This window comes from Fusarium oxysporum, chromosome I (assembly GCF_013085055.1).
Source record: "Fusarium oxysporum Fo47 chromosome I, complete sequence".
Classification (NCBI taxonomy): Eukaryota; Fungi; Ascomycota; class Sordariomycetes; order Hypocreales; family Nectriaceae; genus Fusarium; species Fusarium oxysporum.
Window position 1 is genome coordinate 1,645,352 of NC_072840.1, and position 22,123 is coordinate 1,667,474.

Consider the following 22,123-nt stretch of genomic DNA (forward strand, 5'->3'; position numbering starts at 1 on the left):
AATTACGATACGGATATGGACCAGCGCTAATAACAACCAATATCTTCAGATACGTCAGTTATTATGCTCTCTGGAAGGTGCCTGTTAGGGAACCGGACGCCTTGTTTTCCATTCCATCACGACAACAGATAAGTGTCTTGAGAAGTGTTCGTAATGAGTAGTCAAGCCGTGGATCATATATGGCAGCTCGGTGTCGACGATACATCCTCTTACAAATTCTGTACTTTATCACCATACGCCTCCAGGTCTCAGTCGACCGTTTGAGCTTTGAACTTAGTCGGAGAATAGAACACGGCACCAAACTTCTGATTGTGACGAAGTGTCGACTGGCGTGAGTCTTGGAGTTGTGCTTGCTCTACCGAATGCCTCTCTAGGAACAAATACTGAATCTGAAATCTTCATAAAAATCATAAATATTCCTCATCTTGACTCTAGCCTTTTAGAGAGTTCAAGCTCATAGGATATGACCAATTCATGCATCGATTGCGAAGGGATTCGGTGACGAAATTGGAAGACGGTGAAAATGACAAGTGATGAGAACCGAATGGACCAGGTGTATCCACGGCCTCATACTATATAACGCCCGTTGCCTTAGATTATAGTATGTTGCATGGCATCCATAAGGTCTGTCTGTAAAGAGCTGGAATCTTATGGCGTCCAGCGTAAGTTACTAATTTAAGTACATTGAGGTAGGTCGGTAGGTTAGGTTGGAGGATGAGCGAGCGAGGTCTGAACAGTCGCTATTGGATGTCCTGGATGTCTAGGATGTGAAGACCATGTGGAAGGCAGAATCGACCTAATGGGTGCGATGTACCAAGCTCCACCCACTATCGGCACCGCTTCTTCATGGCTGGCTGAAGTGGTTATCAACCAGGAACTGGTATAACTGAACGTGAGTCTTTGATTGTCTAGAATGATCAAGTGCCAGGTAAGTCCCTGTTGGTTATTGTGCACTGGCCAATGGGCAGCAAAGCGCCAACACGGAACGCGGGATTGGATCCTGGGAGATGTGCAATAAAAGTGCGTGAAAACCAAGAAGCCCTGAAGGCCAGTTAGTCTTGGGCAAATGGGTTTGGGGTCCTTTATATAGAAGCAGGGAGTTGCTGACTGTCTCAGTTAAGGACAAAGACCCTTTGTTTGTGTTCCAGGAACCGTTTCGTGCCGCGCCGATGCCGATACCGTGCCGCATTCTTTTTGGCCTGTTATATTGTTAGGGGTGGTTGCTATTACCGTTGATCTTCAACACTCAATTTAAGTCAGTCCTCAGAACAACGCCGAGAAATGAGTTATTAGTTGACCTGCCCAAGTCCTGCATAACGCTTTGAACCCAGTTTCCTTAACTGGAAATAGCCTGCCCAACTAAGTCTCCCGTACCTTAGACCATCCGCTCCTAAAACGTTCCCTGTTCCGAGCCACAGGCTCGGTTCCAGCTCTCTCCCCTCTTTGTGCCAGATTCGACATTTCGCGCAGTCGAACTTGACGGTGTCAAGATCGATGATACTCTTTGTCCATTCTTAGGCACGCGTTCCTTAGGAGTTTTCCCCTCGTGGCTCTCTTCCGAGTCAGAGGCGTCTGCATACGCCTACATACGCACACGCATCCACTCTTCAACCCACGACGCCGGGTCCGCTTCAGCGCGTCGTAGCGCATCCTCTCCTCTCCTCTCCTGACATCTGTCCAAGGTGCTTCTCCTCAGATTTGCACAAAGATATATCCAATCCAGATTGGCCTTCAACCAACAGATTTCTATTGCAGTACTGTAGTTGGGCCACTGTGGTTGCGCATTATTAGGTAGTTCTCCCGCTTGCGGACGGAATGCCATGCATTGTCCCGTTGTGTAAACGCTCTTGGCTTCCGTTTTATGGCTTAAGGTTGGTCGAATTGGACTAACACGATAGGTTTCGAATAGGTTTCGAGTACTCGTGTCTTGGTGCCTGTATTGGGTATTGCCTCAGAATAGGTAGTGGCCCGGTGTGTACCTCGAGACAAGAGCCGATAGGACTCCAGTCTTTGTTGTTCCGAACATTCAGTGCTTATACTAATTCAAGATACCCGTTCCATTTGTCTCGCCCGCTGGCTGTCATCCAAAGGACGCAGTGCTTGTTTCCGCGGTATCTGCGCATCCATCCATCCCTCTCACTAGGTCGCCAAACTGCCACCAATTGGACATCGAACCAATTCATCCCGTTGGTTTCCCAAGCACGGTACGGCACAACACAGTACAGTGCAAGTCTTGTCAGTCACTAAGGTACGGTAAATTCGTCTCCCTCCCTGGTTTGCTAGCATTTCGCTCTTCATTTAGTGCCTTCTTGTCTCTCATTACTCAGACCTCGAGTGTTTTCATCCCTTCTCCATTCTCTCTCACACACAGCCTACTACGGGTTTGAACCCCTGCTGTAGCTACCCTGCCTTAGTCAAGCAAGCTCTACGAGTTCTTCCAACCCCGCAAGGATTTGGTCCCTCCATCTGCCATTTGCGCTTGCTGGCATCGAGTCTATCCCGTCCATGTTTATTTCTACCACTCAGCCTAGTCGCTGAAGTTGCGACAATGCAACCCAATCACGTTGATTCACAGAATGCTCACCCAACTTCAGGCATTGCCGCTTCAGGCCCGGCGTCCATAGACCCCGACATCGAAAGCGACTCCGATCCTTTAGCCCCGGCCAACGGCCATCGAGATTCAGTCGGTTCAATTATTGACGACCCCTTCTTCCAGACCTACGACCCGGCCGTTCAAGCTGCTGCAGTTTCCGAGGACGAGGACCAATCTGATGGAAGTTCGGTCTACCAATCGCTAGAAGACGAGGACCACGAGCATCTTTTTCACGACACAAAGGGGCACAACTTCGGCAAAGCGGCCAAGCAAGCCAAGCGCAAAAGCGGCGGCGGAAAGAAACTGAAGCCCGACAGCGATGATAACGAACCAAGCCAATACTGGCCGCCTCCACGACGAGAATCTTTGACCGCTACACCCTCTTCGTACTGGGTATGTAACCATGTTCCATCACATGCGGCCCCACCCTAGCTATCGCGGGGCAGCGTTGCTCAACAAACGGTTATTCGGGGTTTGGATGGTAGAGGCAGTTTTGCGACAGACGGCTGACCACAGCTTGACGCTATACAGTCCCAAGCATCACCGACTATGGAAAGTTTCAACATTGCCGTCATCGGTTCCACCGGGGTTGGCAAATCATCCTTTGTCCAGCGGGTCTTAGGCCTGTCTCGGCCACCTATCTCGAATGCTTCCAGCGTCCGCATGCTGGTTGACAACAACTCTCACGCCGTAACTCTACTCGAGCTGGACCTAGAGTACTTCGAATTGAACCCTACGCAGCCCATCCAGTGGCCAAAACAGATCAATGGGCATATCGTCCCCCGCGTCGATGCTGCTCTTATATTATATGATGTCACCAATCATGAATCCGTGCGTGAACTACCTCAGACTTTGGGTATGAAATCCATCTATTTGAATGGTTGAGGCTATACTAAATGATCCATTCTAGCGGCTCTCACGAACTCTGGTTTACCCGCTAGTCTGGTGGCTTGCAAATGTGAAACCCCTGAAGCAGAATGGCAGGTCAACGCCGAAGCCATTGCGAATCATCAACTCTTTAAATCTTGTGTTTCAACCTACAAAATCTCCTCAAATGACACTGATGTTGCCAAAACGTGCCTTCACACCATCTTGAGAGCCGCAATAGCCCATCGAAGAGGCGAGTGCACGAGGAAGATATTACCGACAGACTCTTGCTAACTATGGTTTAGAAGAAAATGGCGAAACGTTCTCGCGCAGGCGAGCGCAGTCTGCTGCCAATTTGGAAGCTCCTGACGTTGGCACCGGGCGCCCCATTAGCCAACATAGCAAACATAGTCGAGCAAGCTCCGATTTCTCTTTACTCAAGGGGTTCTCCAATCCACCAATTAACGAAAACTACCGGGCGCAGTCGTCTCGTAGCCCTAGGCAAGGCCATATAGCCAGCTCGAATCCCGAGGCAGGAGAAATGGGCCAAGCGCAAACACTCAATAACATGCTGAGGACTCCTGGCATTCGACTCGATAGACCCAGTACCGATTCGTTCTTGGATGTGGATGAGTCTGACGCAGAATCCTATCGATACTCCGATGACATCCCGATACTTCAAAGAAATGACGATAACACGCTGGATAAGCAAGCGAAGATGGCAGGCGTAACGTTCGATGAGCTAGTTGATCGACTTCTTGCTCCTCGCTTGACAAGAATCGACAACAACTTCTCTGATGTTTTCCTCTGTCTTTATCGCAAGTTTGCAGCTCCTGGTGAGCTTTTTACTGCCATTTTAACCCGACTGGATAAAGTGAGAGACGATAAGACAGCGCATTACCTTTCCAAGACAGCCACACAGCTCCGAATTATCGAGGTGGTCGCGAAATGGGTATCACTTTACCCCGGCGACTTCGCCCGCCCTCAAACTAGACGGAACTTGGAGGAGTTTATCAGGCATCTGAGTACAGAACCGATTTTCTCAATCGCAGCACAACATATGCGACGACACCTCCAATTCAATGTCGTGGAAGATGACGATACAGGTTGGGCAAACTCGGATGAGGCTAGCGATAAGCTCGCAAGTGAGATCTTGTCAAAGGACATGAACGAGCTGTCATCGGGTGTGAGTGTGTTGACGGTGGAGTCGGACATGGATGGAAGACCATCTGGAAGCTCAGAGGTCTCTCTTGCGGACAGAAGCAGCAGTGTCTCGAGCCAGGTGCATTTTCACACGTTTGAGGACTATGAAAGAGCTGCAAGCAACCTGGAACCTACGGACAACTTACCTATGAACAAATTCCGCTACCATATATTCATGGACATCCCCGATGATGATGTTGCGGACGAGCTGACCAGAATCGATTGGATCATGTTTTCCTCAATTCGAATACGAGATTTCGTTCGACACGTCAGCCTATCCGCGTCCCAAAAGGAGCGTTGCAAGAGTTTACGGAATGTGAATCGAATGATCAACCATTTCAATCATGTTGCCAAATGGGTTGCCAACATGATTCTGCTGCGGGACAAAGCCAAGCATCGAGCGCTAATATTAGAGAAGTTCATGAATATTTCACTCAAGCTGCGGCAACTCAACAACTACAATGGACTGGCAGCCATTCTAGCAGGTGTGAACGGAACGGCCATTCATCGATTAAATCAGACGAGAACACTAGTACCAGCAGAAGTCCAAAAGCGGTTTGCGCGGTTGGGCATATTGATGGGAACTCAGAAGAGTCATTTCGCCTACCGCCTAGCCTGGGAAAATTCTTCCCTCCCCCGGATTCCTTTCATCCCCCTTCATCGAAGAGACTTGGTGTCAGCAGAGGAGGGAAGCAGAACATTTGTCGGTACAGATGGAGATCGCATCAATTGGAAGAAGTTTGAGGTTCTGGGAGAGGTCTTGCTACCAATCATGAAGAGCCAGAGTACATCATACCCAAATCTAACCAAGCACGACACTGCAAGAGAACTGATTCTGGGTTGTCGCATGCCAACGGATGAAGAGGTGAGATATCAGTTGCATGATCCCTCAAGGACACAAACTAACGGAATCATACAGGACATTTATCAGCGAAGTGTGCAAGTTGAAAGTGGCTCAGGGGGTTTCGCTGAGCCGCCTAAGAAGAAGTTCCCATGGTTTGCAAAGTAATCTATCAATTGATCGCACGGAGTTTACGGAGCACGCATGCGCACTATACTTATGGATGCAAACATTGGGGGCATTTTATAGACTTTGTACGCCTACTGGCTTGGACTGGACATAGCCAGATAATGATGTACACACCTAGGATTTATGTGGTTGACTTACCTTAGTAGTAGGAACTTATATTTTGGACATCCACCCTACCCTAATGATTAGCGACTCGACTACGATATCTATCAATACCTCCCAACTGCCAATGGCATTTTGGATGCTTGCCGCGTATTAAACTATAACTACCTTACCTTGAGTACCTAGATAATGGACGTTATCAGATCGCTCCTTCTTTCCACTGTCCCGTCGGGTGCTTCTTACATTAGGTTGTTGGGATGAATAATCAGCTCCTAAGCTCCTTCCTTGGCCGCAAATGCGATTCGTGAGATCAATTTCCACCAACAACACCGCGGAAGATTTCATAGGTATCGACTCCCCTCCTATTGCCTGGGTAAGCATGGAATAACGATGTCGTGCGCGTTGCGACTCCCCACTATTCGTGTGATTTCAAATCAGGCAAATGTCGAATTGTCAGCTTCAGCATCGATCAATATCGATGCCCCTGATGGCGCACGGCATATTGCAACGATCAGAGATCTCTCCTCGGCAGTGGAAGATTCTCATCTTTGGGTTGCTCGGTCCGGTGCTTGTTGCCTTGAGGTTTCTATTGCAATTAATGGGCATCCGATCCTTGAGACTTTCCGTCTCAATGCCATCGCCGAGGCAGTCAGCAGTTGCGAGGTATGTTGGCTATGTCTTGGAACTTCCGAGTTAGTTATAACTGAGTTGACCAGGTTTGGGGTCGCCTGGGCGTTCATCTAGAGCCTAACCTGTCATGTCCAGTTCAGCTACCTGGACTTCTATCTTTCTCGCTCCAGCACCCAAATCTCTCATCGGCTCTCGTTGCCCCAGTTTCCGCCTGTACCACCGCATTTCGGAATCTAATGTTGTCGATCGATGTGCGCAACGTGTCTCAAGAAGAAGAACGGCCTCGAAAGTGTTTAAAGACGAGCAAGCGGCGGAAGAAGAGGGACAAGCCAAAGGAAAGGGTCGAAGGCCGTATGGAGAGCAATCTGCTAGACACTCTGGAGCTGATCGACCAACAAGCTATTGACAGCTTCATGTCCAGTCTCAACTCCCCATGCGAGAAAGGGAGCGGGAATGCATCGCAGACTCTCCCCAGGGAGGATACCATTACGGACATTAAAGTATTGAAAGACCTGCAGTCATCGTCCTTAATCGAAATTCTCTTTGAGCAGTTGATGCTGGCGCCAGAGAGAACGTATAGGGGCTACCAAGTCTGGGGCTGTGGACTCAGTTACTGCCTCACCAAGCTTGCGCCGGGAGTATTTCATATGCCTTATCTCAAGGTCTGGCTCTCAGCAATTATGTATTTCAGTCGCTGATAAAAGAAGCAGAGCATATCGGACCGCGCCGAACTACTACCCATCATTGCCACATCCTTAGCAAGTATGCAGCATGCCGAATCCCCGGTGCTCAGACAGCAAGTGACTGATCTAGCATCAGGCTACGAGGCTTATTCTCACCCGCATATTGCAAAAAAAGGCTCTGTGGACATACTGGAGAGAAAGGCCTGGGAGGTGCTTCTTCTACATGTCAATATGCCTCCATCAACAAATAGGAGAACGCCAAAAAGAATCATGTTCCCGACCCGAAATTCTCGCATTTCGGGCCAAGGGTTAGTTGTTCCTGGGATACAGCAGTCAATTGGAGCGACGGATGAAAAGGCGCCAGAATCAGGCGAATGCGTGCATCGACAAAGTCAGAGGACTACAATGATGGATGTAAGCTGGGACATCATGGATGATCACCTCGATATTGCGAAGGATGAGGAGCATCACGAAGCAATAACGGATTTAAGTCTCCAAGTTGTCGAAACGCATCAGGATCTATGGAGTGATGCTACAAATAGCCCAACCTCCATGTGTTGGCCAGAGCCATGGCTTGGTGAAACTGGTCGGCTTGGAGCTGGTTTTGACACAATGGAATTTATGAATGTGATGCCACCTGGGCAAGCTTGGATGAGGCAGGATATTGACTTCGCAACAAGACAAGATACAATAGTCGACCCAGCAAACTTCCCAAGTCTGGACCACTGGCTGATCTGCGACAATCAGTGTAACTTAGACTAACATCTGACGATGGAAACGTGTCAGTCGGAAACTGAAAAGAGATTTGACCAGAACGGCGGGATTTGGCGATGCTCCAAGAAAGATTGATATATTATAGATAGCATATGGGAGAGGCAAGCGTAGCGTGACGTTTGAGCCTGTTCTATAGAAATCGTGAGGCAGATGTAATGTTGAATGTTAAGTCGATAAGATTGCAAATGAGTGTCATGGGCCAGGACAAAGATTGCCGTGGATAATTGCTGAAGGAATAGATAGTGCTTATTTGCTTGGCTTTGCTGTCTTCCCCGCTTTCTTCTTATCCTTCTTGTCCTGTTTTGCTTTGCGCTGCTCGGGTTTCATGGTTGCATAGTGAATGTACCAGAGAAGCACGATTTGCAGAATGACAGCCACAAGGACCACCAAGAGGATGGTGAAAATAATGGGTTGGTCGTTGAGGACAGCAACAGCTTCGTCTGTAGCGCCGATAGAGGAGAACCAGTCGAATTGACCCATCGTGAAGGACAAGGTATGTATGGTGAGGATGAAGTTGTCGTTGTCGTTGTCGTAGTATTAGGATGAGTATTTTTGATAAAGGAATGCCGGATTTTTCTGTCTTAATTAAGCCGTACAGTGCGCCAGTCACGTACAGAGTGGGAATGGAAGATAATATGTTCTTTGAATGGAATAGAATAAAGACGTATAGAGATCGAGATAGCTATGAGAAGAGAAAAAGAGTCAAAGTGACAGACGGGAGGCGAAGCAAATCTGGTAAATGGTCCACAGTGAGTGGTGACAACGGTGGAAGACCCCTAACAGTCGCTTGGCTCCCAGGGGTGTTACTGAGACGTTTCACCTTGTAACAAAAGTCGACTGATGTGAAGGTGGCTCATGATTGGCTATGGCTGACGATACAATAGTAAGAGTACGATAAAGCAAGCGGCTAGTACCTAAATGAAAGGAGAAACCGTTCAGTCACACTCATTGGGCTTCATAATGGCGTCACTGATGTTAAGTGAGGAGTATTGAGGTGGTTGACACCATTCGGTGGCTTCAAGGAACGTTCCGACAATGGATGAGGTTGATTTAGACAAGCCATGCTCCGGAGCACGTGATTATGGACGGAGAATGGAAGTTCCAGGGTAGTTGATGAGAGTCCCGATTTGATTGGCTTTTGCTGTCCATCAACCGCTAACCGCATGGGGATCACGTCAATTGAGAACCATCCATTTCTTGGGTCCCAAAAAATCTCTAGCTCGTGTGAGAGATACGAGAGAGAGAGAGAGAGAGCGAGAGAGCGAGAGAGAGAGCAACGCTAATAAATCCGACCTCCGCCTCCTCTTCCTCTTCCCTTGCCGCTGGCCCTCGTCGAATTAATACTCCTCAGCCTCCTGTCGACCATGAGCGTCGCACGTCCGGCGCGCCACCTCCTCGGCAGGTGCATCGCCTCATCTCGAACCGCTTCAGTCACCGTCCCTCTCGTACCATGTAGTCAATTCCACAGCACACCACCCAGGTCGAAGCGAAAGTCTCGGTTTCGAAATGTCACGGCCCAGGAGCTAGGTCTGATCAAGGAGTCGGGTGAATTTACGGCGGGCATGGACAAGTACAAGCAGGACAAGTTTGCCGACATGTCCAAGCAGGATCTAGAGAGCCTCAAAGCCTCTTACACACCAGAACAGCTTGAGGCTATTGAGTTGGGCGAGAAAGCCATCAACCCTGAAGATATGATCATTCAGGGTCGGTTACGTGACGATCCCTACAAGCCAACCTACATCGAGGATTATGCCGTGCTGGACCCCCGCTACGATATCAAGCCGGAGATCGAAGGCACCCCGAGAGAGGTGCAATGGCCTGACAAGAGCGAATGGATCGACAATTACGGACAAAAAATGATGAAGATCACTGACAAGAAGACGAGCGACCAACTTACCCGAGCCATGGTTCGAGCACTGCGGCGTGTGAAGGAAAGCCAGGGAGAGGACTTGATAGATCTCACTGAGGATGAGCTCAAGGACATTGAAAAGGACCCTGAGCTGATCAAGCGCTACATCATCGCCGAGGACGGCCCTGAGCCCACTGCAAACGATAAGGGTCCCGAGTTCATGACTCGCTCCCAGGCTGAGAAGCTGGATGAGGCTGTTGACGAGGCATGGGAGGCCGAGCTCGACAAGATTGTTGGTTTCGGCAGTCAGGGTGAGGTCGAGCCCTCGAACCTTGAGCTCATTCAGGATGGCCCCGCGGGAGTTGATCGGGCCTACACGGCTGAGGCGCCTGATCTTGGTAAGGTCCCCGGTGTCAAAGGCTTGTACAAGCACGCCGTTGACCCCGAGGATCAGGGCCAGGATGACTCGGGCAAGTACCAAGAGATCAAGCGCCTGACAGGCATGAGTCTCAAGGACATTCGCTCGCTGCTGACCAAAGGTCTTGTGACTCGTTGGGTCTCCAATCAAACTCGTCTGGGCAAGGTCCGTAGTACGTCTGTGGTTGCCATTGCTGGTAACGGCAATGGCCGTCTAGGACTTGGAATGGCAAAGTCTACTGAGGCCGGTGTGGCTGAGGAGACAGCTCAGATGTTGGCTATCCGCAACATGAAACCCGTCCGACGATATGAGAACCGTACTATCTATGGTAATGTGTCTGCCAAGATTTCAGGCACTGTAGTCGAGCTGATGGCCCGTCCTCCCGGTACGCATCCACTCATCACCGGCAACCACGCGATCCTGCTAGCTAACCTCCTCCCTCCCAGGCTTCGGACTCCGCTGCCCTCACCGCATCTTCGAGATGTGCCGCGCCGCCGGTATCCACGATATCGCTGCTCGCATGCCCCGATCCAAGAACCCCATGAACTCCGTCAAGGCAGCGTACCAAGCGTTGACCAACCAGCCCGACCCCGAGCAGATCGCCATCGGCCGGGGTAAGAAGCTGGTGGACGTGCGCAAGGTGTACTATGGAGGAGCTGTATATTAAACCCACTCTCACGCAAACCACCTGTATCACCAAAGAAAAAATCGTGTATCTGTAGCCTGTAATAGAGAAGATTTCTTTGATGTCCTCGGTATGGTAGAAAATGGTATAGTTGATGTGTCATCACTTGATATCAAATCCATGTGAAAGAAAGTATCGTTTCGCGCATCATATTTGGTTGGGTATCAATCCTTGTCTCTTCCACCACAAAGCTACCTTCTCGTTCTTCTTTGATTCATTTAAACTCATTGCGCTGTCGATCCATCACCCCAGTCAATCTCCTGCTGCAAGACTATGCTGTAAACACTGGCTTTGAGAAGAGTAAAGGCCAGACTCGTCTTGCGCTCGAGCTCACGAAGGCCGTCAAGAATTTCTGTACTAGGGTTCGAAGCAAGATGTTCGAGGACACTGGCGAGCTGGGAATGATATCAGTCTGTGTCTTTCTGATCCCAGCACAATGAGGCAGACGCACTTTGTTCATGTTATCGGCCAAGCGTTCGTACTCGTCTAAAACCTCTTGCTCGAGTGGTGTGAGCTCAGGAGGGTCAAGGAGCCCCCCTGCTTGGGTTTGATCCATGGCGATTGTTGTAATTGATTGACGGTGCGGGAAGACAAGTCGTGAAGAATTATGTTCGTTGTTGAATCTTGGTCCACAAATTACATGTTTATCCTACGTAGCTAGACGCGGCGGTTGCTGGAGGGGCTCGTTCGATACAATCGCTGATAAGATAAGCTACTTCAGCAGTCAATGAAGGGGACCTCGGTTTGCTCAGCTCACCTAGACCACCGGGAGTCCAACTCGTTACACACGCCAAATCAGCAGCGTCCACTTGTATGCATCCCCGTCCTTTTTCTCTTTCTCTTTCTTTTCGTTTTCTTTTTGGATTTCTACTCAGGATGGATTTGATATGACCTTGAGCCGCCATTGCATTTGGACTGTGCCCCCCGGATGTTGAATCCTCTCAATATCATATCCATGAGCACAGTCTCAGTAAAGTTATTGATTCGTACATTCGTTTGTTACTAAAGTTATCAAGAAAACATTATCCTCATCAAAGCCGATCTAAGCAGATTACGAATACTAAGAAAAAGGGGGGGGGGAGGGAAAGTCTCCAATCTGATCAAAGCCCATGCCAACCCTGAACGCTCGCTTCGTCATACAATCAATGCCTTTAACAAATAAACATCACACCCAAACTCAAGTCTCCTCTGTCTCGTTTCCATCTCGAAATGAACATGAATGGTATGCCAGCTAAATCAAGCTTGTCGTCATTACTCCTCCGCGTTAATTCCCATAGACCACTACCTCGTTGCCTTGCACTGATCCTGCATCAGTCCCAACATTGCTCTCTGTCCACTCGCTTTCGGTATAACTGTACTCACTATACTCGTCACCATCCGTATACATATCTGTGCTGTTCGTGACTACGGTGCCTCGACTGCTTCTTCTCAAGGTTTCGTTGTCGCTGTCGCCACCCTCACCACCATCCGCTTCCTCATCATTGGGTGTCGATTCAATGACTATTGTCTCGTCTGTGGAGGCTTCTGTCGCCTCTGGCGCTGCTGCTGACTTGACATCTGCCTCATCAACCTCCTCGACAGTCTCATTGACAGTATTCTCTTTGTCATTGTCAGCGAGGCCTTTGTCGAGATTACCACCCCAGCTTCGCTTGCGGTATGTTTTACCGCCGCCCAAGGGGGTTCGTACGCTCTGGCTGCGCTTGACACCTCCAGAAGCTACATTGTTGTTGATCTGGCTGAGCGAAACGATTCTGCGACCTGATCCGTTCTGTACTGGAGCAGCCAAATTGCGTTTAGCATTTAGTGCCATGCCCACCATAGACTTGCGGCCATGTGCACCTGTTTCCGGAGACTCCTCCTCGTTGGCAGGCTTTCTAACACGTTTGCGGCTCATAGCATCGCCACCGTTCCTATTGGCCTTTGCCATGAGAAGGACTCGAGAATGGTCCATGACACCCTCGAGGATCCGGCGCTCCAGGTTTTCTGCACGAGACTCCATGTCGTAGAGCTCCTCTTTGCGCATATGAAGAGCCGTCTCAAGGGAAGAGACATCACCAGTTAAACGTGTCTTCTGTCGTATCAGACTCTCCTGTTCCGTTCTCAACGTCATAACACTCTGTCGAAGCCTCTCCTCCTCATCTCGGAGACTTGCAACTGCTGCCTCAACGTGATCCTTCTCCGCGAGCTTGCGTTCCACAGATGCCATGGTCTCTTGGAGAGTCTTGGTATGGTCTTCGTGAGCCTGCTCAATTCGCTGCTTCTGCGCTGAGAGGAACTCAGAAATATCAGCAGCTGTCTGGACTACTGAGGCATGAACCTTGTCCAACGTATCAAGGCGACTAAAGGCATGATCGGCAACGGCGCTGTGGTCGACCAATTTGTCGAGCTTCTCTTGCACGACAGCGTCGTCATATCGGCCATCCAGAACCAGATCGAGCTTCTCGCGGACCAAAGTATCATCGTACTTGGAGTCCATGATCAGATCAAGCTTCTCACGGACGGGCGTATCGTCGTACTTCTGCTCAACAAGCATGCCAAGGATTTCCTTGATTGGTGCATCGTCGTATTTTTCTTCGATGATCTTGTCAAGCTTAGCCCGCACCTCGGCGTCGTCATACTTAGATTCGATAATTTTCTCAAGCTTTTCCCGAATCTCCGAATCATCATACTTGGACTCGATGATGGTAGCGAGCTTCTGATGCACTTGAGAATCGTCGTACTTCTCATCGATGATCTTGTCTAGCTTCTCGCGAACCTCTGTGTCGTTGTACTTTTCCTCGATGATTTTGTCGAGGCGTTCCTTGACTTCCGAGTCGTTGTAGATTTGTTCGATAAGCTTATCCAACTTCTCATGAACATGTGTGTTATTAAACTTGTCATCAGTGAGAAGTGTTAGGAGGGTCATGAGCTCTTCGGGAGACTTGTGCTCGACAATCTTGTCCTGGATATCGGTCGTCGAAGACTTGGAGTGTTCGTAGTGTTCACCGACAAGTAGAAGAAGATCCTTGACAGATTCAAGGATCTTGAGATGAGACTCGCTGACCTCTCCTTTCAAGCTCTCAACAGCCGTCAAGGCCTCAGTGATTTGATCGCGGGTTTGCTGATGCTCGGCCTTGTCCTCAGTGTGAGTCTCTTCACTGCGGGCCACGAGCTCCTCCACCTTGGTGAAGACAGTCTTAGAAGCCTCCTCCATCTTCTCCAGAGAATCGGTGACAGTAGAACCCAGAGTATCAATAAGAAGCTTGAGCTCATCTGTGACAGATTTAGAGCTTACAACGGCTGCCTCCATAGCCTCGTCCCGGGCTTCGCTGACCTTGCTTCTATCATCAAGGGTAGTCTGAAGAGTCTCATATTTGGTGATGAGCTCACCAATCTTCTCGTCGATCTTGGTGCTTAGCGTCTCGGTTGCCTCTTGAAGCTTCTCGTTAGACTCGACCTTGACGCCGGACACAACAGCCTTCGAGTCCTCAAATTCAGTCTTGATGGTATCAAGCATGTCCTTGAGGTCCTGGTGGACGTTCTCGTTCTTGTTGATCTTCTCGCCGACAGTCTCAAGGAGCTTACTAATGCTCTCGACACCAGTTGCGCCCTCTTCAAGCTTGACGTTGATGGTTCCCTGTAGTTCCTCAAGGAAGATTTTGACCTCGGTGACGCGCTCGCCAACTGAGGTGCTCTCCTCATCACGCACTGCGATTGCCTTGGTCTGAGCGTCAACTGTGGTATCCAGCTTGTCCTGAAAGTCTTTGACAATAGACTCTAAGCCAGCAAGATCTTCCTTCTTGACAAGAAGAGCCTCCAGGCTGGTAATGTCCTCCTTGCGGGCGAGGAGAGCGAGGTCGGTGCTGGTAAAAGATTCGAGAGCTGTCTTCACTTCAAGAGCCAAGGCTTCAACGGCTTCGACATCGGCCTTGGTGACCTTATCGGGATTTTCACTTTCTTTGGTAGCGTGTTCCTTAATCTCATCAAGGCTAGTTGAGACTTGACCGAGAAGAGTTTCCAAGGCCGTGACTTCCTCTTTGCGGGAGACCGTCTCCAATTGAGTGGTAAGGGATCCCATAGTCTCCCGAGTCTCAAGAAGCAAGGCCTCCACATTGTCGATGTGGTCCTTTCGAACGGCTTGCTCGCCATCAATAAGATCGTCCAGTTTACCTTTGGTGTTGCGCAGGATAGTCTCGATGGCTTGCATGTCCTCCTTTGATGCAGGCTCATCGCCGTCTCCCACAATTGCACGAGCGGTCTCTTCCTCTCCATCCTCCTTCTTCTTCTTCACCGAAGCCGATCTTGTGAGTGTCTCCCGGGAGGCGATCTCGTCAACGCTGTCCTGAACTGTGCGAAGCAAATCCTCCATACGAGACAAATCATCTTTTTGAAGACCTTGGTTCTCAGACTTGACAGAGTCGATCTTGATGGCAAGTCCTGCAATCAGCACCTCGAGGTTCTTGATGTCATCCGATCTGATCTTTTCGGAAGGTCCGTCATCCTCTGTGTTGTCAGTTGACACTGCGGCAAGGGCCCGCTCGCCGTTGCTATCCCGCAAGGCCTCAATGTCGGAACGAACAGATTCAAGGCCGGTTTTGAGAGCATCAAGGATCTTCTCGTCGGTGGATGATTCTGCAGGTGCAATGGCTCGTTCATTGTTGCTTTCTCGAAGAGTTTCGATATCCGAATGGAGAGACTCTAATCCTGTCCTGAGAGCATCCAGAACCTCATCGTTTGGCTTGGTATCTGGAACTGGGGCTAAAGCTTTCTGGTTGCTTTCTTGGAGTCCTTCGATGTCGGTACGCAGAGAATCAAGGCCATTCTTAAGGGCCTCGATGACTTCATCATTGGTGGTGTTGTCGACTGGAGCGGCTGCTGCCTTTTGGGCAGTAGCGATTGCTACTATTTCGGCGTGAAGAGAGTCAAGACCATTTTTCAAGGTGACGATAACTTCATCGTTTGAAGTGTTCTCTATGGGAGTATCAGGCTTCTCCTGGGCTGCAAGAGCTGCGATCTCGGCATGGAGGGAATCAAGACCATTCTTCAGAGTAACTATGACCTCATCGTTTGAGGTGTCCTCTCCGAGTGCAGCACGATCGCTGTTGTCCCGAGACAATTCAATATCGGCTTTCAGTGACTCTAGTCCGTTCTTCAAAGCTTCGATGAACTCTGTGCTGGATGAGTTGTCGACCGGTGCGATAGCCTTTTCGCTGCTGTCACGAACGGCTTCAATATCAACCCGGAGAGAGTCAAGCCCGTTCTTGAGAGCCTCAATCACCTCATCGTTGGTGGTGTTGTCGACAGGTGCCGCGGGCTTTTCGGAGGTGCTTTGACGGATAGCTTCGATGTCAACACGGAGAGCATCGAGGCCATTCTTCAAGGCCTCGAGAACCTCATCGTTCTCCTTTGGCTCAACCACAGCGACCGCTTTCTCTGTCTGACTATCTCGAAGTGCTTCGATATCAGCTCGTACGCCACTGAGTCCTGATTTCAGTGCTTCTAGGACTTCGTCGTTGGCAGGAGGTGTAGATTCCAGCGTGGCAACGGCGCGGTCATTACTGCTGTCGCGAATGGATTCAATATCAGCTCGGACGGAGTGGAGTCCAGTCTTGAGTGCTTCAAGAATTTCGTCATTGGCGGTTAAGTCGGTAGGCTTGTTCGTGACACGGTCCATACCTGCCCGGAGGTCGTTGAGGCCGTCATTGAGTGCGTCGAGGATTTCACTTGTCTCGGCGCGTGGTCGCAAAACCTCTTGCCGCAAATTGTTGAAGCCGGTGTTCAAGGCTTCCAGAATCTCTGTGTTGTTGGTCTGAGGTGGCAACGCAGGCACCATAGATGAGTTGACGATTTCGCGGAGACCCTCGAGCTCAGTCTGAAGCTGCTCACGAGATTCTTGGTTGGTGGTTGAGACAATACCTGCCATCTCATCCTTGAAATCTTCCAGAGACTTCAGAAGGTCATCCATAAACTCTTCCTGGCCAGCAGCGCCAGTGGCACGATCAACATAACTCTCCATAGCTTGTCGAAGGTTCTCAAAACCGTCCTTGGTCACATCCCGTACCTGCTCAGTCTCACGTCCATTGGCCGCGACAGTCTCCTTAGTCTCTTCGGACAACGTCTTGAACTCATGTCGCAGAAATTCCATGATCTCCCGGAGACGATCAGCAACGTCATCATTGCTGGCTGAAGCGGGTACCAGAGCCCGGCTGGAGTGGACATCGAGGTCCTGGAGGCCTTCCCTAACGGCGTGTACAACGTCCTCATGAGTGATGTCGTTTCCAGTACCTGGGGCCACAGGGAATTCAAACTCTTCAAGACAATCACGAACTGCGTCAATGATTTCCTCCCTCGAAAGAGTGGCGGGCTGATCAACCTGAGGAGGAACAAAATGCTTTAGACCATCTACAACGGCAGTGAAAACCTCGTCCCGAGTCACAGCGGGAGGATGGTCATCGCGGGGCGCATATTCCTGAAGGCCTTGCTTCAGGCAAGCCAAGACTTCGTCCCTCTCGAGTCCGAGCTGCTGCACTTCGATCTCAGGCTTATAGTTCTCCCAGGCGTCTCTGACAGCTTCGATTACATCTTCTCGGCTCAAGTCGGGCAAATTACTTTTGGTTGCCTCATTGTCTTGGATGGCCGCTCTCATGGCATTGTATATCTCTTGGTAGTCAACAGCGCTTTTCTGAGTGTTGACCGAAGCAGCTGACTGGCGTCTATGCTCGCGGAGAACATGATTTAGCTGATCCTTCATTTGCTCAAGCCCCTCGTCGATAACGCGAGCGACTTCATCTTTGCTCGGGGTATCATGATCTTCAACACCTCTTCGAGATGCTTGCTGCTCGAGGCGTCGGCCAATCTCACGACCCATGCCCAGGACCTCGCCTCGCAGTTCGCGGACAAGAGCCTTGACTTCGGCAGTAAGACCTCCGCCTTGAGAGACGCTGTCTTTGACAGAGCGAATGATGCTTATGAGGTCGTCATTCAAAATTTCAGCACCACGGGCTGATGGTTCCGAATTTCGACGAGCCTCATTCTTCATAATGTGCTCAACGCGCTGGGAAACGGCGCTCCTTGCTTGGCCCGGCATGATATCGCTTCGGCTGTTTTCTGACTCAAAACTGAGGTTACGAGACCGGCTCGCATGAGGACTGCCGAGAGAGTTTCCGAGGATAATAGCCTGCTCGGACTGCGCCTTCACCTGTTCAATGACTTCGTCCAACTTCTGGGATGTGGCCATGCCAGACAGTTTGTTGGAAACTTCCTGTAACCGGCCGAGCAGAGACTCCTGCCCTTCCTTGGTGCCCATCTCCCGAATGATTCGCTCCAGAAGAACGACGGAGGGTGGCGCCTCAGAGCCAGCAAGAGAGGGTGTGCTGATGGACCCTCGCTCAATTGAGTCGCCAAAGCTCTTGGGAGAGGGAATTCTAGGGAGATGAAAACCCCTGGTGCTTGGTGGAGAGAGATTGTGTGGCTTGTTGTCCAGGTAATATCCTCCAAAGGGGTCCCGAGCCGGAGGGAGCCTATTATGGCCATCGTTGCCATTGCCATGGCTCCCCAAAAGCTCTCTGAGGCTTCTGCGGATATCTTCATCTCTCGAATTTGTAGCCTCCTTGAGGCTAAGGAGATCCGTAGCATTGTCCCTGCTTCGACGGCTCAACTGAGACATCTCCTTCTGAAGTCCTGTCGCAATGCTAGTCAGGCTGAGAATTTGATCCGACAACGCTTCTAGATTCTGGGGACCTTTTGGCAAGGTTAATGAGCCATTTGTGATATCCGTAAGAGGGTTCTCCGGTTCTTTGACAGGTGTGGATGAGGTCATGTGTTGAAGAGCAAGCATGGTGGACGATTGCGGAGGTGTGTTTTCGCCGAGGATGCTTTGAGGAGGAGGCCGTCGAACTGCAGGACGCAGAATCGGCGTCAAGCTGGGTCCAGGTACTGGTGTCGTGCTCGACACTACAGAGTCCTTTTCGTTTGGCCGATTATCAGCATCCCGCGGCCGAGAGGGCGTCTCTGGACGTTGTTGACGCTCTGGTGATCGCGATGGCGAGCTGTGGCCGCTAGCACCCTCGATCATCATGCTGATATCACGGACTGAAGACTGTAGTCGGCGATGTCCTTTTGTCGGGGACTCTATTCTCTTGGTAGGAGCCATGGTGCTTTCTCTCGCTCGCTCGTTAAGTGCAGCGTGAGCAGATGCGATAGCGCTCGAAGTTCCCACCCGTGAAGTTAATGGCGACCCCGGATTCAGAGGCAGTGGAGGGGGGCAGCGTTCGGGGTCAGAGCTGTCCCACCTGTTCCCTGTTAGTCGGCGCAAGAGATGCATGAGGGCATATACAAGAAAACTTACATTGGAACAAGTGCTCGAAAATTGGGATCTGAAGAAGCCGACTGTTGATGTCTCAGCTGAAAGTCCCCGTCGTAAGAACTGTCTCGCTCCGAAGAAGACATGTCTGGCCTGGTTCCTTGGAAACAAGTGATGGTATGTGAGAAGTGTATTCGTCTCGATGGCAAGAATGCGGACGGCACCGCAGCCACGCTATTTACAAGAGCGCAAACAAAGTCGGTGGGGATTGAGGAATGCGGTGTATGTTCTGAATATATTCGTTGCAACTAACAAGCAGGAAAGCAGGTAGTATAACAAACAATCCAAGAAGGTATTAGATACAAGAGGGTGGTGGAATCGGAGGAAATGAAGTTAGAGCATCAAAGTTGGTTGCATTGTTTAATTCAGATGGCGCTGGGAGAAGCTATAACTCAATCTTTGGCTGTCCGTTGCGGTAACCGCAACCTGGTTTATTTTTTGTTTCGGGCCCGGTTGGTTGCCGAGCAACCTCCCGCACTGACAATTAACTCGACGTTAGGCTGTCGTTGTACCGTACCCCCGGTTGACATTGGCAAATCACGAGCTCACAACAGAGCAGATGACACCACGAATTGAGGGCCTTTGGACCGCCTTGTGAAGAGGGGCCTATGAAATACATCATTGTGGAATTCAACAGGGATCATGACCTTGCTCGCGGCTGTATCGAGCAAATCTAAACAATGCAACTGTGCCTATCGCTCTGATGCCCTGGTAGGTGACGGTGAGGGTGAGCAATTCCAGCACCATCACATCACGCCTTTCAATAAGGTATCCTCCAAGTCCCAAAGAAAACTTCAGACTTTACAAGAGGGTGCCCAGACGAAATCATTCAAGAATACCTCAAGCTCAGGCTGGCTTACCTAGATATTTTTGTCGCCTAGGATCAAGCTTGGCCTTAAATTTTCTTGTCTCACATAGGTACCTCATTAGAACAGATGACATGTATCAAATCAAATCGCTTTATTTATACAGAGTTGAGTGCCTCTCGACTGCTTCACTAACAGATTACCTGGCTTCCAAGCGAAGCCGATCCTCTCATATCGGTGCAGCGGCGTGTCTATCGTAGCAAACCCAAAATAACCTGATCCGTCTAAACTCCCATTTAAGCCTTCTTCGTCATCGCCGTCCAGATGGTACCTATCTAGATTCGTATATTTATCTTTAACATGAATTCAAATATTCCATAATCTCATCTCTACTTCTTGAAAGCAGTGTCGAAGGCAGGAATCAAAGTCTGGGCAAGCCAGAAAGAGAAGACCAACTTGGGACCAGTCATGAGCAGCTGCAGGGCGGGATAAGTTAGCGTCTAGAAGTTCTAGAGTGGGGACGGGAGTTGATCGGGAGTTGATCGGGAGCTGGCGGGCCGCAGAAAGACGGCCATCACTTTCTATGCTGGTGAACGTACCTTAGGGACAAGTCCCTTGAAGAAAGCTCCAGGACCCTCGTTCTTGGCCATGTTGGAGAGAATTCGGAAGCCACTCTCAGGGTTGTCGAAGTTTCGGTTCTGGATACGGGTCTTGATAACGTCAAGGGGAGCAGAGACAACGAGAGAAGCGGAAGCGCCAGCAATAGAAGCAATAAAGTTCTGGAACCAGCTGGCCTTATTGTAATCCTCAAGATGGAAAATGTACTCCTTGGCAAAAGCAGATCCACCGAACAGCTACGCCAAGTTAGTCTTCCAAAGCAACTCAAGGAGCAGAATGTCACACATACAGCGAAAGATCCAGGGGCGTTACGAGCAGCAGTCCAGCCCCAACCACGGTACAGGCCGAAACCCTCATCGGCAACGATCTTGAGGACGCCACGGCCACGGAAAGCCTCGGGGTTTGTCTGACGCTTGATCTTGAGGACATCAAGAGGTAGGAGAACAATCTCACCAATACCGATCAGACTGTGGGGCGCATTAGTTCAAGCTTCTCGAGAAACAAAGGTCTTCATATCCTACCTTCCAGCAGTAGAGTGCATGATGGCTTTTCCAGTCTTCTTGCCGAAGGCGTTCTCAAAGTCTGCTCCATAGTGCTTGGAGAGGTAATCACGGGCAACAGGCTGGCCACCATACTTGTACACACGCTGGAGGACCTTGTAACCGGCGGCGTATCCCAGCCCAGGGAAGAGAGAAACGAATTTTCGTCCGAGGGGAGCGGTGGCCTTGTCCTTGAAGATAACCTTGTTCAACTCGCTGGCGCTGGATATCTACAAGCACAAACTGTCAATATCTTGTCCAATGGCATGCATCAAGAGAGGTAGGTTGCTTACACGAGTCTGGTTGCTCATCAACCGCTTCGCAATGGTGTCGACCTTGTGGAGGGGTTAGTGAACAACTCCAAGATTTGTCGCAACTGGTTGTGCTCAAAAGAGGTGGGGTTCCGTACAGGATGGAAGACGGCCAGCTCAGCAATACCAGCGGAACCTGTCAAGATGTTGTCAGCTCGAACTAGAGATATCGATTGCAGGAAATCGTAAAGCAATAGCATAGTCGCCTTCTCAATTGGAGTGAAACGTACCGGAGCCGAGGACACGAGCCAGGCCGGACTCCTTCTCGCGACCAGCAGCGACGGGAGGAGACATCTTGATGAGATAGAGTAATACAAATCAGGTCAAGATACTGCTTTGACAGTAGTTCCCAGGAGTTTCACGAAGTTTAAAAAAACAGAATCGTGAGCTTGTCGCGAGAGCAAGAGTTCGGGTATAAGACTCAAGAGCTGGCTGCTTGGGAAATTTTTCCTGTCACCCAATGCACTTATCTCTTTTCAGTTCCTAGGAATCCCCTGGCCTTGTTCTTAACCCCTGCTAAATCACCCTGGCGTATTTGTGCTTGTATGTACCGACGTCGGAGAATCGTGGAGCTTTTAGCTATCCGTCTACGGATTCCATATGATTTTTTTTTCTCTGGTGTGTTGAGAGAGGCTCCACTCTTGAATCTCGACCCTCAACAACCCCTGGCCAAG

General features: G+C 50.1%; 5 protein-coding genes across 5 annotated transcripts; 2 read left to right on the top strand and 3 right to left on the bottom strand.

The window, feature by feature from the left end:
* Window positions 1-2,515: 2,515 nt before the first annotated feature.
* Window positions 2,516-7,870, top strand: FOBCDRAFT_124443 (ras guanine nucleotide exchange factor domain-containing protein; the record flags this gene model as incomplete). The annotated part of the gene is given in 8 exon segments (XM_031181069.3): window positions 2,516-2,986; window positions 3,125-3,449; window positions 3,504-3,717; window positions 3,731-5,528; window positions 5,583-5,668; window positions 6,143-6,458; window positions 6,512-7,087; window positions 7,136-7,870. Coding segments are annotated over 8 exon segments (4,521 nt in total), but the record flags the coding sequence as incomplete, so codon positions are not given.
* A 1,376-nt stretch (window positions 7,871-9,246) lies between these two features.
* On the top strand, window positions 9,247-10,816 carry FOBCDRAFT_194578 (uncharacterized protein; the record flags this gene model as incomplete). The annotated part of the gene is made up of 2 exons (XM_031181071.2): window positions 9,247-10,534; window positions 10,596-10,816. 2 exons carry the CDS (start codon window positions 9,247-9,249, stop codon window positions 10,814-10,816), a joined length of 1,509 nt encoding a protein of 502 aa, XP_031041839.2.
* Window positions 10,817-10,955: 139 nt separating this feature from the next.
* On the bottom strand, window positions 10,956-11,471 carry FOBCDRAFT_1717 (DASH complex subunit Dad3-domain-containing protein). Its single transcript, XM_031181072.3, has 2 exons — window positions 11,286-11,471; window positions 10,956-11,229 (listed from the first exon to the last, which is right to left on the bottom strand). Exons 1-2 carry the CDS (start codon window positions 11,388-11,390, stop codon window positions 11,059-11,061), a joined length of 276 nt encoding a protein of 91 aa, XP_031041840.1. The 5' UTR covers window positions 11,391-11,471; the 3' UTR covers window positions 10,956-11,058.
* Window positions 11,472-11,985: 514 nt separating this feature from the next.
* Window positions 11,986-19,261, bottom strand: FOBCDRAFT_283275 (uncharacterized protein; the record flags this gene model as incomplete). The annotated part of the gene is made up of 2 exons (XM_031181073.3): window positions 11,986-19,104; window positions 19,161-19,261. The coding sequence occupies 2 exons, from the start codon at window positions 19,259-19,261 to the stop codon at window positions 12,099-12,101; spliced, it is 7,107 nt and encodes a 2,368-aa protein (XP_031041841.2). The 3' UTR covers window positions 11,986-12,098.
* An 855-nt stretch (window positions 19,262-20,116) lies between these two features.
* Window positions 20,117-22,093, bottom strand: FOBCDRAFT_210603 (mitochondrial carrier domain-containing protein). The gene is made up of 7 exons (XM_031181076.3): window positions 21,680-22,093; window positions 21,548-21,585; window positions 21,432-21,473; window positions 21,121-21,368; window positions 20,889-21,066; window positions 20,581-20,835; window positions 20,117-20,457 (listed from the first exon to the last, which is right to left on the bottom strand). Exons 1-7 carry the CDS (start codon window positions 21,741-21,743, stop codon window positions 20,371-20,373), a joined length of 912 nt encoding a protein of 303 aa, XP_031041844.1. The 5' UTR covers window positions 21,744-22,093; the 3' UTR covers window positions 20,117-20,370.
* Between the last annotated feature and the right edge of the window lie 30 nt (window positions 22,094-22,123).

What these genes read in the sequence shown, in the direction of transcription:
- FOBCDRAFT_1717 (XM_031181072.3), bottom strand. Translation starts at nt 11,390, where the DNA reads ATGGATCAAACCCAAGCAGGGGGGCTCCTTGACCCTCCTGAGCTCACA. An exon ending in TGGCCGATAACATGAACAAA is followed by an intron (nt 11,230 to 11,285) that starts GTGCGTCTGCCT and finishes TATCATTCCCAG; the next exon opens with CTCGCCAGTGTCCTCGAACA.
- FOBCDRAFT_210603 (XM_031181076.3), bottom strand. Translation starts at nt 21,743, where the DNA reads ATGTCTCCTCCCGTCGCTGCTGGTCGCGAGAAGGAGTCCGGCCTGGCT. An exon ending in ACGCCCCTGGATCTTTCGCT is followed by an intron (nt 20,836 to 20,888) that starts GTATGTGTGACA and finishes AACTTGGCGTAG; the next exon opens with CTGTTCGGTGGATCTGCTTT. An exon ending in TCAAGGGACTTGTCCCTAAG is followed by an intron (nt 20,458 to 20,580) that starts GTACGTTCACCA and finishes CCCGCCCTGCAG; the next exon opens with CTGCTCATGACTGGTCCCAA.